The sequence below is a fragment of the Physcomitrium patens genome, chromosome 8 (assembly GCF_059467195.1).
Source record: "Physcomitrium patens ecotype Gransden chromosome 8, ASM5946719v1, whole genome shotgun sequence".
Taxonomy (NCBI): domain Eukaryota; kingdom Viridiplantae; phylum Streptophyta; class Bryopsida; order Funariales; family Funariaceae; genus Physcomitrium; species Physcomitrium patens.
In genome coordinates this window covers 17,849,420-17,862,675 of record NC_143417.1, presented here as the reverse complement: position 1 = coordinate 17,862,675, position 13,256 = coordinate 17,849,420, and the positions used below count along the sequence as shown (strand labels likewise).

General features: G+C 30.7%; 1 protein-coding gene across 4 annotated transcripts; it reads right to left on the bottom strand.

The window, feature by feature from the left end:
• Positions 1-950: 950 nt before the first annotated feature.
• On the bottom strand, positions 951-4,603 carry LOC112285275 (uncharacterized). 4 transcript variants are annotated; one of them, XR_002970642.3, is made up of 6 exons: positions 3,112-4,572; positions 2,656-2,937; positions 2,431-2,538; positions 2,050-2,129; positions 1,712-1,843; positions 951-1,260 (listed from the first exon to the last, which is right to left on the bottom strand). XR_002970642.3 is itself a non-coding variant. In XM_024525949.3 (5 exons), the coding sequence occupies exons 1-5, from the start codon at positions 4,165-4,167 to the stop codon at positions 1,822-1,824; spliced, it is 1,557 nt and encodes a 518-aa protein (XP_024381717.1). In that variant the 5' UTR covers positions 4,168-4,603; the 3' UTR covers positions 987-1,821. The 4 variants fall into 4 exon arrangements, 2 of the variants coding, with proteins under 2 accessions (XP_024381717.1, XP_090108880.1); XR_002970641.3 differs by having other exon boundaries at positions 987-1,260; positions 2,656-2,946; positions 3,112-4,603; XM_024525949.3 differs by having other exon boundaries at positions 987-1,843; positions 2,656-2,946; positions 3,112-4,603.
• Positions 4,604-13,256: the final 8,653 nt, after the last annotated feature.

The following is a 13,256-nucleotide window of genomic DNA, read 5'->3' as shown; positions in this document are numbered from 1 at the left end:
CTACGATTTTTTTCATGTATGTATATATTACTATTCTTGTATTGAATTTTAAGAATTAATTCTTTTTATCAATACAAATGTTAAATTTTTTGCACATTTTTTTTATTAGATTGTTGTGTATATTTAGGAAAACCAAAACACACAAAATCTAAATTTTGTCTAGTTGACCAAAATTTACAAAAAATATATATATTATTTCTGCTTTAAATTGTTACAACATTACAGGAACTTTTAAATCTTTCTTAATACTTCTTAAAAAAAAAATTTAACATTTGTGTTGTACTATTAATTTTTTTTAAAAAAATTCTGTTAAAATTGAATTTATATCTTTTTTTAAGGTGTTATAATTTTTTTATTAAAATTTTATTATTTAAAAATTATATTTAAAAATTATTTTAATATGGATGTTTTAAAAAATAGTTTTTCAATTTATATTTTTTTATCAACGTTAATAAATATTAATTTCAGATAAGCTTTTCAAGTATACAATTACTTATAGTTAATGCTTTACAATCATTCACAATAAGTCTATCAAATGTACATGACACAAATTATCTTTCAAAAGCAAAATTTATTTATTATACTACTTTTTATTATGTTTCGGTTCGTCACAAGATTTATATGAAAACAAACGTGCAAGTGTACGTACTTGTACAACGTGATACCAATCATTAACAAAATATATGGTGCGAGCCACCATAATGATGGTTCCAAAACAGTGGTCTCTAGCTTGACGGCAAGTTCTTTCGACGTTCGATCTACTGAGTTAGCAACAAGTTGTGGTAACCTCCAGAGAAGTCTTGTAGAAATTTGTTTAAGACTATGTTCCAACAGAACTAAGGATTTTGTTCGCCATGAGAGGCCACAATCGTTTCTGGAAAATTTGAATAACGTCCTTCAAGTTAAATAAGATTAAAATGGGTAGAGTCAAAGCTCAAACATCGCACAAGTTAATAAAGAGATTTTGATATTGCTGAGGCATGGTATGCAGTAATGTTGCCAAAAAATATCACAGTAATACTTGCAGTCAGTTGACATATTCAACACAAGATTTAGCATTTTAGCGTGCTGAAAGAGAAACAAAAAGAACGCGTATACCCAGGTCCATCATCTCTCATGGTTTGAAGCATTTGTTTACAGTCGGTATGACATTAAGCACACCCCAACATGTGGAGTGTAGAACATCGAACAGAGTATTCGAGTACAAATTGCAATTCCACCACTAAAGATGTGAATTGGGAATATTTATGCTTCATCAATCTGCACAATCATTGTGATCATAAATCAAAGTGAGTATTCTGTCACACTTTTCCTCCAGCTTCACATTCAAGGATCTTGTTAACAGATAACGGCAATTCTCGCACTACTTAGATTGATTTTTTGGTTGAAGCATTTTGAACAATTCCATTAAAGAAAGAACTGCATGTGAAACTCTATAATAGTGCAATCTTCATGGAACAGGATGAGTCATGCTAGCATCTGATTCACCTTTTCGACCCTGACAACAGAAGCTCTTTCAAGACACTTGAACACTAAGCTCAGTCTCACGCTCCTTGAGAGTGTCAACCATGTATAAAATGTGATGAAATCACTCCGAAAAGCCATGCTGAAATAGTTTGGCCTTTCATTCGGTCGCAGGATATAGTAAGTGACAATCTCTCAGAAATTGTAATATACCTGCACCAAAGTCAGGCGACTGTGAATTCCATACCTGTGGAGAGGAAACTCGTTGAAGTAAAACCTTTGCAGACAGTGCGGTGGATGAGAAGATCTCAGAATCCTTCATTCGCTGCTACTGAGTAAACGAAAGTATGGATGATTTTACTTGCACGATGCACCCTCCCTGAACCATTAAAAACATGAAAAACAAATTAGACCCACCCGGAAATCACAATTTCGCCATCCACCTTTGACGACTCATGTGAGCCAACCACTGAAGTAAGGTGTTTGAAAGATAGAATTGTAAACAATATTATGAAACACCAATCTGTTTCATGTCATGCAAGCATATTCCATTGCAAAGTTTTGAAGTACAACTAAAATCACTACCTGCTCATAAAGTTCATCATAAAGTCTCGAGACCCTCCAGCGGAATAGCAATGAATGAAGCCTTGTGACTGAACAACACCCTGAGTGCACAATACGATTTTAAGAACTCTTTTTAATGAATAAGGATTTTTTGATGCAAAATCAACATACACAATTAAATAGTTAAGAACACCAAGACAGTCAAAACTCTACAAATTGATTGCTAAATTTGAAAACATCAGTCCTGCAACATGAGGATCTATTGTTAAATATGAGCGCCTCCAAAAGCATATCCATGTACACGAAATGTTGTTTACTTCAGTGTGAGTGTGTGAGAGAGATAGAATGAGAGATAGAATGAGAGATGAATAGAGAAGTTAAGTAAGTACATAGATGAAAGACCTGAGGTTTAGACTTGTCTTGTTTCACAAATAGTAGTCCCAACGGATTCCCTTGCTCATCCATATAAGCTTTTCTACTCTCTATGAGCTCCATAACCCATTCGTAAAGCTGAACAGAAAAAACACACACAAAAAAACGCATTAGCTAGAATGGTTTACAGAACGATAGCATGGGTTTCACAAATTCCAGCTGCAAGAAATGATAGTAAAGCCACAATCGACTTACCTGATTTAATCGAAAGCGTGGACGTTCAAGGTGTGAACCTTCCAATTTTATACCTGTACCTTGACATTCAGGACAAAAGATGCTTGTCTCAGATGTGAACTCAGTCTCGGTTCCGCACCAATCTTGCCCACCATCAACGCCATATGCGGGACGCTGAACATTCAGATGCACAGTTTTTCGACGCTTCAGCTTGCGACTCATGGTCAAAGACGCATTCCAAGTTTTTGCTTCGCAGAAAGCTACCCACTCTATCAAGCAGGCACTGTGAAAGACATGGAAAACCTGCAAGTTCTGAAACTTTTTTGGTGAGCTCTCTGACAATATGCGATTGTAAACCAAAATAACGTTCATAAGAAATCTTTAAGCTCCTTAATTCAAACGCCTTCAATTTCTTAAAAACCGGTTTAGTCACGCATTCGAGAAGATGCAGAAACCATTATGCCTTGAAAAACTTACCCCTCTCCTGTTACGACTTCCACAAATCATCTGCCCCGACTTCACGTTCACCAGAGCAGCGACATCTTGACTTGGAGGCAACCTCTGGTGACAAATAAAACAAATTCTATCTGGGTTCTTGGCTTGCTTCCGCTTCCATATTTTTTGAAACGTGACAGGACCTTCCTTCTCGAACCCTTTCTCGACAGGTTCACCATCAATTTCAAGCACTTCGCCGGACACCAATTTTGAGGGCTCAGTTCTCATTGTTAATGTCAATGGTGATAGTGGTGCTTTGGGACGAGGTGTAAGAGAAGTCTCTGTGCTAACAAAAAATTCTCGAGAAACTTGAGCTGAAAGCCTCATCGTCGCTCCTGGAACTTTGACACCTGGTTTGCGTCCATTGCGCAGGCCCTTATTCTCTGAGGTCAGAATGGCTTTCGTTCCTGGAAGGCTTAACGACGACCAGTCACCACCTCTACCAATTCCGTTACTGTAAGGGAACACAACTAGAGCATACTCCATTCTAGTCGCATTGATTTTGCCATTCCAGCTCCTCTCCACGGACTTGTACATGCCCTGCCAAGAAAACCAAGAAGCTTCCACGAATGGTGAACCTGTGGCCTTCGACCTCAAGAAAAGCTCACCACTGCCAATCCACTTCAAGGACGTCGTTGAAGTAGTAGTGGAAGCTACAACTGCACCCTTACTCTCTGATCCACTCCACGAAGATGTCGGTTCCAGCTTCACGCCACCATCTTCCGACGAAGCAAGAGAGGACTTCTTCTCTCCATCCCACCTGGAGAGGAAGTCAAAGCTCTGTTCCTCGCTCTCGTAACTAAGACTCCTTTTCGAAGTATTATTCTTCAAGCCTCTAACCTCGGCGCGCACGGACTCGTAATGGCGTGCATGGCCCTTCCCGTTCAAGTGATCCGCAATAGCGCTATCGTTATAACATCTTGTGCCACATAAAGCACAGTAAAACACCGCAGTGACGCCGTCCCGCCGAAGCTCCACATGCTCATGGCCCTGCTGTCGCAAATCGCGCAGTACTGCTCTCGCCAATTTCTCTCTCATCCCTCCTCTACCGTTGCTTCACTGCTGTCCTAACCACATATTGGAAAATCACAACACCTACAGCCATGTAAGGAACTCCTATTCTGTTGTATTCGTGAACAGCTACCTGTTTCCTCTCCCCTTAAACTCAGTCGCCTCTCACAAATCTCTCCTGCAATCGACCTTGTCCTCTCCATTCCTTCCTCTCCCACTTATAGTCTCTAAACTTGAACAAAAATCTTCGAAAGCTCCTCCCACCCCCGTCACTCCACTTCAACACCCTCCTGGACGCAAACTCCACCAAAAAAACCGATCCCGCTATCAACAGAAAGCTAATGAAGTACAAAAATTGCGAAAAGCATAATAGAACACACTCAACTACAGCGACAGCAAGTGCAATCAGTCGCCTCGCCCTCAACAACCATTGCCAGCAACGTAACGCTACTGCCCCCACCCCCGAGTGACTGTGAGTGAGAGTCCCCTGCACGACACCGCATGGATGAAGGCAATGCGTCCCCCGTCATAGAATTCATCTATCAATCCACTAATTCATCCATCAATTCAATGCTTTCCAATGTGGCTGGTGTCGACGTCAGGGAACTGGCATGATGACGCTCTCCCGCTAATTGTATTCATCGTTCAGTCGCAGCCCAAAATCTAGAATCAGGCACATATGCAAGCAATCACGGCCCCATCTACGAATTCCCTTGTTAGTTCTCTAAGCTGAATAAATATATACATATATACTAGTGGAAACTTTGCTGTTGTCAAAAAAAAAAATTGTAAACTACCAATTATAAATTAATCTTTGTTTGAAGCTTCATATGATGTGAAACTCCATGTTACATGTTGTTCCATGTTGTGGTACTTCTGAGGTCCATGCATCGTGATCTTGTAGCACTACTCTCACCAATTTGCAACAACATGTCAATTTTCATCTCATTGATCAAAAGTTGACTTATTGCTTCATTTTTGATGAAAACAATGAGATATGCAGCCAATCTTAGATGGTTTTTTGTTTCCTCTGGTTTGTCGGATTGAATTACCCCCTTGACTTGTTTTATATAAGAAAAATATATATGCATCCTCATCTTCCTCAACAGTTGAAGAAAGGAAAGAAGTTAGAAAGAAAGTTAGAAAGAAAGCATCCAGAATAAAGGGCCGAGGTGGGGGGAGGGGTGAGGGTGGAGGTGCACTGGGGTTGGAGTGTGATTGTGTGATTGATTGGCTCCATAAGCATAGGGACTCAATGCACTTCTTCTTCTTGTTTTCCATCTTGTGTTCTCCATCTTGTGTTCTCCATATTGAAAAATAAAATAAAATATGGCAACTGTGTTCATGTATTATTGATGTAAATAATATTTGGAAGCAGTCAGTTCATGTGAGCTCAACAAGTTGCAATGATTTACTTATCTTTAAGCCTTCAGTATTATTATAATTTTGTGACAAATGAAGGGTACTTCATCATGACTTTCAAAATGCAACATAAATTGACTATTTTAGTTACCAAGGCTCATTTAACATTTGAAAACTTGCATAATGAAGCCCCATGATGGTGTAAATTGCTAACAAAATTAAATTGATTGTGTTGTTTACAAACTAATAGATTGTTCTTTCATCAAAGTATATATGTACATATTAAACTATATTTTAAACAATAGTTATATTTTTGTTGACTGAATTTTCTTTATTATATTTCTTTAGTATATAAATGTAATTTAACAAACAGCATCTTTTAAATGTGATACCGCATCATCCTTTAGTTTATTATATCAAAAATATTTTTTAGGTAGATTTTTCTTTTTAATGTAAACCAAAATTTATCGATAACCAAGTATACTTTAATACCTTGACCTATGAAGTTAAATAATATTCGATTTGAGTTCCACAGTTTGGATTCATTCTTCAGTTTTGTATACATTGTGCATTTCATGGGAACTAAAATTTTATCAGATACAACCATGTTAGGAATCTCCATGACATACTTAGATGGGAAAAACTTATAACAAATTATTGCTGATTATTATTTTTAATTATATTTAAAATTTTAGTGGTATGACCTTTATATACTCAATAATAAATAATTAAGAAAAAAATTAAAGTGAAATAATTTGAATTATACAGCTCTTATTGATTACAAAGTATAAAATTAGAGGACCTATAATTAAAACTATTACACAAGAATATATATATATATATATATATATAGGCAAAACTGTAAGCAAATTTGGTCTTGCCTTGACATGTACCAATCAAGAAATAAAACTACGTGGAAGTATTTTAAAGACCACAAGGTTTGCAATTCAAGTCTCAAAGTTGGCAAAAGCTTCTATGGTGGCTTTTTAGATCTAAAATAATTCTAAAAAACATATCCATAGTCACGTTGTGTATCTACAGACACTTATTTTTAATTCTAAAAAGACTTCTTGAGACAAATGTTAACCATCTAACATATTATTGTTTATTTATTGTTTATTTGAACATTATATGTACTATTAAAAACATCATAAGAATTATTTGTTCAAATGACACAGCATTAACATTTTAGACTCAATTCTGATTTTAGCATAGATTGTATGAATTTAAATCTATAAGAAAAATCTGTATCCAAATAGTAAATATAACATCAACGTTAAGAGTTATAACGCAATTTTATTAATATAAGATTATTACACCACACAACTTTTAATTAAATAAAAAGTATGAATATAAATATTTCACATTACAAAACAGATGTGTTGCCTTTTCTATTGCATTTATCACTTCCTGAAAATTAAAAAGAAAAATACAAACAAAATCAAAGATTTTCACTGTTCCTAAGTTTTATGATTTAAGTTTTAGAAAATAATTTCTTGTGCCAACATATTTGGTCCTCAATGTACAACCACCAACAATAGCAGCATTCAGCATTCCTTATCCTGTAGTTATCAAATCTATGACCAAATACATGCACAAATTAGAATTTTTGTGTTGATTTGCTGCCAGAATCATGGAACTCAAAATAGCACCTGAGGTAAGACTTAAGATGTAAACTCTTGAGCAATTGTAAATCAGAAGTCTTTTACTGTTGTCTATTGTCAAGTAATGGTCAGTAGGACACCATTTTTCCTGATTTTGGAATCCCCCTTCAGCAGGTTCTGCTTTGGCTCCACTTGGAGCTGAGCCTCATTGGGCTTGATGATCAACTCTGTGATTCCATGTGCATCTCAATGTGGATCAATACAAAATTTCACATGTGAAAGCCTGTGCAACTTTTAATATGCATGCCTTTCAAATACTGTTGCTGCAATATCAATTGAATATAATGGGAACTAGATTAGATTATTATTATTTTTATTTATTTTCTGGCGTTTGTGAGTTACAAAATATGCTTTCAATAAAACCCATGATTCATAAATATCTGACACATGTTTTGATAGAAGAATTTTAAAGGATGAATATAAATTCGAGTTCCTAACTAATGAATAATATCATCAATTGCAGAAACTATTATCGTTAGAGGTAACAGGTAGATGGAGTCTAAATTGAAGTACTCAAAACGTCTTGACTTTTTATTGTAATTTATCTGATAAATTAGCAAATTTAAGATTCAATAGTTTAACTACTATCACGTTAAATACATTCTTTTAATTAATGAGGTATTTTTTTGTACGATATTCCAAGAATATCCTTAATGAGACACATCTTTGAAGTATTTAAGGTTTGAAAGCAACATCAGGATTAATTTTTCTAGCAAGCCAAATACCATTTAATATGCCCTCTAGAGGTTATCTATTCTAACCTATGTGGCTCTTTTCTAATTCTTTTATTATTAGACTTGAAATATGTTATTACTTTCATTTATGAGTTTTAAAAAATAATGTAGATAGATTTTATTGCTCATAAAAGTCAAAGTCTTAATAAGTTCTTCAAATTTAGAGAATTGGTAGAATTCAAATCAGAAAGAAAATTAGTAGAATCAAAAGTGATTGCGGTAAAAATTATACTTCACAAGCCTTTATTTATTATTGGAAAAACCATAGTATAGACAAAAATAACTTATTACAAAATATAGTTTGCAACATAACAATATTTTCAATTGAATAATACCACATTACTTGAAATAATTAGAAGTCTTTTTTTTGGTACAAAAATCTTAGTACAACTTTGAAAAGAGGCCATTAAAACCTCATTATATAAATAATAGGTACCTAATCCAAGCACTAAATAAGTTAATTTCTAAAGAGGTATGTACAAACATCAAACTTGATACTTCTATCCTTGAGATTTACAGATTTGTTGTGTTTGTTCACATCTTAGATGTAATATGTACCAAGCTACATTCAAAAAAAATTTAATGCATTCTAATTGGATATAATAATCTTAGAAAAATCCATCTTATTTATAATCCTACTACAAAAAAAAAAAATCACAAATAGTAAAGATGTGTTCTTTAATAAAATCAAATGTAGAATTTTAATCGCCATTGAATATGAGCCACTTGAGGATATACTATCTTAGGCTAATTTTTGGATTGTCTAATAAATTTTGCTTCATCTCTTTTATTTCTACTATCCAATGTCGTAAGTGCTTAATACCTCTATGTTTGCCATTTTCATCCTCATCCATTGCCACTTCTCTAATTGCAACTAATTTCTTTAAAAATCCTTGTACAACTTTACTAACACAATGGACCAACCAACCTTCATTTAAAATTCAATAGTCTCAGCTACCTACATCAATATAACTACCAATCTTCTAGTTACATAAACAAGGCATGCAAAGCATCAAGGTACATGACTATGATATTTACTATTCAACATCCAACTTTAATATGTATATTATCAAACTTGATTTGGTTGAGGTTTACACAACCAAGCTTGCAAAGGAAGACATGACAATAAATTGCACAAGATGCAAAAAAGATACTAGCAACAAAAAAAGAAATAAAATCAATTAAAAAGAATCACACCTAATCATTAGTACCTTTGCCAAAAGAAAATCAAGAAATTACTACAAAATAAAATTTCAAATTTAAAACATAAATAAAAGAAGGATATGAGATATTAAAGGCTATTAACAAGATATGTATTGAACTAATAACTTAAGCCAATAAAAATGTCACTGTAAGAATAAATCTTGTATTTATTACTATACAAATTATAGTAACTATGTTTGACTAGTTTGATGAAGATTAAGATAGATGAAGACTAGAATGAATGAAATTTTTTTAAATAAAGACCAAAATGGATGAAGATTGGTTGAATAAAGATTGATCACATGAAGACCATGATGCATGAAGATTCATCAGATAAAGACTAAAATGGATGAAAATTGATTGAATGAAGATTGGCCAAATAAAGACCAAGATGGATAAAAATTGGTTGGATAGTAATTAATTGGATAAAAAATAAGATAGATGAAGATTATGTTAAGACAAAAGTTAAAATTTGGATGATGGCTAGGATTTCTTTAGTAGCTAGGATTTGAAGAGGAATTTTAAAGACTTTTAATTTACTTTTCCATCAAATTATTGTATGTATATTGGTAATATTTGTATTATTATTTTTATTAGAGAGTTGTAGGAATTTGTAGGATCATTTTAGCTAGGAAAGACTTATGAAGCTAATTTAAGACTAATATATAATATTTATATTAATCTATATCTAATGGTACAATCTTTAGTATTAAAAGAAGTAAAATCCTATATTATAAGTTCTTTTATTATATAGAAAGTTTTGAATAAATCTAATATATTGATATTATAGATCTAATTGTTGTAGAAATGGATTTGTTTTAGATATAAGTAAAAAGGTGAAAACTGATTTTAGATTTAGGTTTTAGGAATTTATGATCAAAAATTGTTGTTAGGCCAAAGATAATACTTAAGACAAGAACTCATTCTTTTAAAATTTTGAAAGATAAGTGGTTGTTATCATCTTTCATGGAAATAGAAAAAACTTTTTTTTTATAAATGCAAGTCTTTTAATTCAAGGATTTGAGCAAAGATATGACACTGACTACCAAAACAACAATTGCCCATGTACTCAAATGGTTTATAATTCAAGTAATAATTTACATAGCAACATCAAAAAAATAGACTATACATCAAATAGACATCAAGTTTGCATTCTCAAACATAAACCTAAATAAAGATATCTATTTATAATAACCTTAAAGATGTATTGAATCTAGATAAAAAGACCTAGCATATAAACTACACAAATCTTTGTACAATCTTAGACAATCTCTCAAAGCTTGATATGATAAGATAGATGATGAGCTTAAAATATATATATATATATATATATATATATATAGGTTTAATGTAGACTATAATCTATATATTCTGAAGATTGATAACATCCTCACAATTTTAGTCTTTATATAGATGACTTATTCATTTCCAAGAACGATGAAAATAATATTAAGAAGATAAAAATAAAGCTCAAAATTTAGATTTAAAATGGTCAACTCTAAAAGGCTAAAGAAATTTTTAGAAGTCATATTTAATTATCTGCTTTATTAAATCTACCTAAATCAAACACAATATGCTACAGACCTCCTTATAAAACTAGCCATGATGAACAAAAGCCATGTAATACTTGTAAGTCCTATCAATACATCTTAATTTGTAGATTGGTTAAAAATATAGTTTTAAATTATTTAATTATAAAAATATTAATTTTAGAAAGTTTTTTTAACTATTTAAGTATTTATTAAAATTTAGAAATATTTATAAGTTATAAAAGTCTTATTAGAAGAAAAGTTATAAAAAAAGAGTTTTAATAAGTCTTGGAGGGAGTTATCTTACTTTATTTAGTATTTTTATTTATTATCAAGTATTAAGGATTAGTTATTGAAACCAATGTCTTCATGTATTATTTATAAAAATCATATCAATTATTAGTTTGTACTTAGAAGAAGCATAAAAATGAAATTCATATCTTTTTAGTTAATTACATAAAAAATAAAAATTTAAGTGGATTTAAATTGATTTTATTATCATAAAAATCACCAAGGTATAAAATATATCCTTAAATGGATATTATTATTATTAAAATATTTTAAAATATAAAATTTATTTAGAATTTATTTAGAATTTTTAAAGAAATTTTAGAGAAGATTTCAAGACTTTGGTGAAATAGAATTTTAAAATCTTGGAAGCCATCATAAAAAAATGGAACAAGATTTGAAGGCCATATAAGTTTTATAAGCTATTTTAATATTTTTAAATATCATGGTAAAGTTAAAAATATGAAAATATGAAATCTATTAGTAAAAAATATGAGGACCAACAACTAATCTAGTCCTTGTAGAAAGAGAGGTTTACAAGGTGGATAAGGTACATAAGGTGCTACAATCCATATAGGTAGGTAGATAAGACTAAGAACCATATGAGCTGTAGCATCTCGGATGTAGGTAGGTAGATAAGACTAAGGTTTTAAGGCCTCTTTAGACAACCTATATACACTACATGTGAATCTTTGTGAGGCTCAAAATCTTCATCTATAAGCAAGTTATCCTTGAAGTAAAATAATTTTAGTTAAATTTTTAATTATTCAATTTATATTTTTAAAATTTTATGATTTATCTATTATAATTTGAATTTATATGTTATTCATCTCATTAGAGAGATATCAAAATTATTTATTTAAAAAAATATATTTTTTAATATATATATAAAAATAAAATAAAAAAATATATAAATATAAATATATATATAAATATATATATATATAAATATAAATATATATATAAATATAAATATATATATATATATAAATATAAATATATATATATATATATAAATATAAATATATATATAAATATATATATATATATATAAATATAAATATATATATATATATTTATTAGATGAAAAATTAGTGAATAGATTGTAAATTATTTTTGTTATATGTAATTACTTGATTGCATTTATTTTGTATTATTTTTTCTTTTATTCTTATTTATTGAATCTTTCACTTTACACCACTAATTACAAGCAACTCTCAATTGAGACCATCTTATAATTTAGATTAAAAGAGAAATTTAACTTTACAGGATTTTACTTCTAAAAGACATCAATTTGACTTCAAGAATAATATTTTAATGTAGTTCATTATATACTTAGATTATTTTGTACAACCATACATTACAAGATTAACTACATTTGTGGAACATACCTAAAAATTATAAGTTACACAAATATAGAGTGGACTTAGACATAGAAACCAAATAGAGCATAGAAAGAAGAAGGGAACCTATAGATGGTGCACTAATTACTTGATAAAGTAAATATCAACCTACTATTTTTCACTCTTCTACTAAGAGTAAGTACAAAGCACAATCTAACAATGTATAGTAAGCAATTTGGATTTATAAACTAGTTATTAATCTCAAATTTTTAAAAAATAAATTTAATTGAATATAAATAATAAACATATTTCATCAAATATTCTACCATCTATCTAATTTTATTGTAATAATCAAGAATCCATAAAATCAGCTAATCATTCCATCTTTTATATACATACAAAATACATAGAAATCCATCATTACTTTATTATTAAAAAATTAATTGATAAACACATTCAATTAGAATATATCCACATAAACCTTCAACTTATAGAATAATATTTAAGAAATATATGACTAATATTGAAGTAATTATAATAGAGATTAACTAGCAAGAAAAATTCTTACTTTAATGCAATTCTATTGATGAATTGAAGGCTCTACAGCAATCAATTGATAAGCCTTCACTATTATAGCATCTCATAATAACCATAATGAGACTATCAAAATTCTTAAATTTATTATGATCAAATATTAGTATTATTTTTAAGTCTAAAATTAAAATAAATTGGCTTAGCACAAATATTCCATTAAAGCTGTATTTGCATTATAAGATCATTGCCAAGAGTCTAAATTAATATGTTTTGATACATATCTTATAGCCACAAATATAAAAAAATTGACTTAATGTTGATGATGCATCTATTAAAGGCAAAGTTTTCCATAACATTGCTAGTTTGCTTCCATTAAATAAATATATGCTTTGGCTAACTTTTATTGCAAGCTTAATTTTAACTTCTAATGAGTTCTCTCTTCTACCAAAAATTAATATG

Excerpts from the sequence above, each read along its gene's own strand:
- LOC112285275 (XM_024525949.3), bottom strand. The coding sequence starts at position 4,167 with ATGAGAGAGAAATTGGCGAGAGCAGTACTGCGCGATTTGCGACAGCAG. Across the intron at positions 2,539-2,655 it reads CACGCTTTCGATTAAATCAG|CTTTACGAATGGGTTATGGA; the intron begins GTAAGTCGATTG and ends TTTTCTGTTCAG. Across the intron at positions 2,130-2,430 it reads AAGACAAGTCTAAACCTCAG|GGTGTTGTTCAGTCACAAGG; the intron begins GTCTTTCATCTA and ends TTGTGCACTCAG.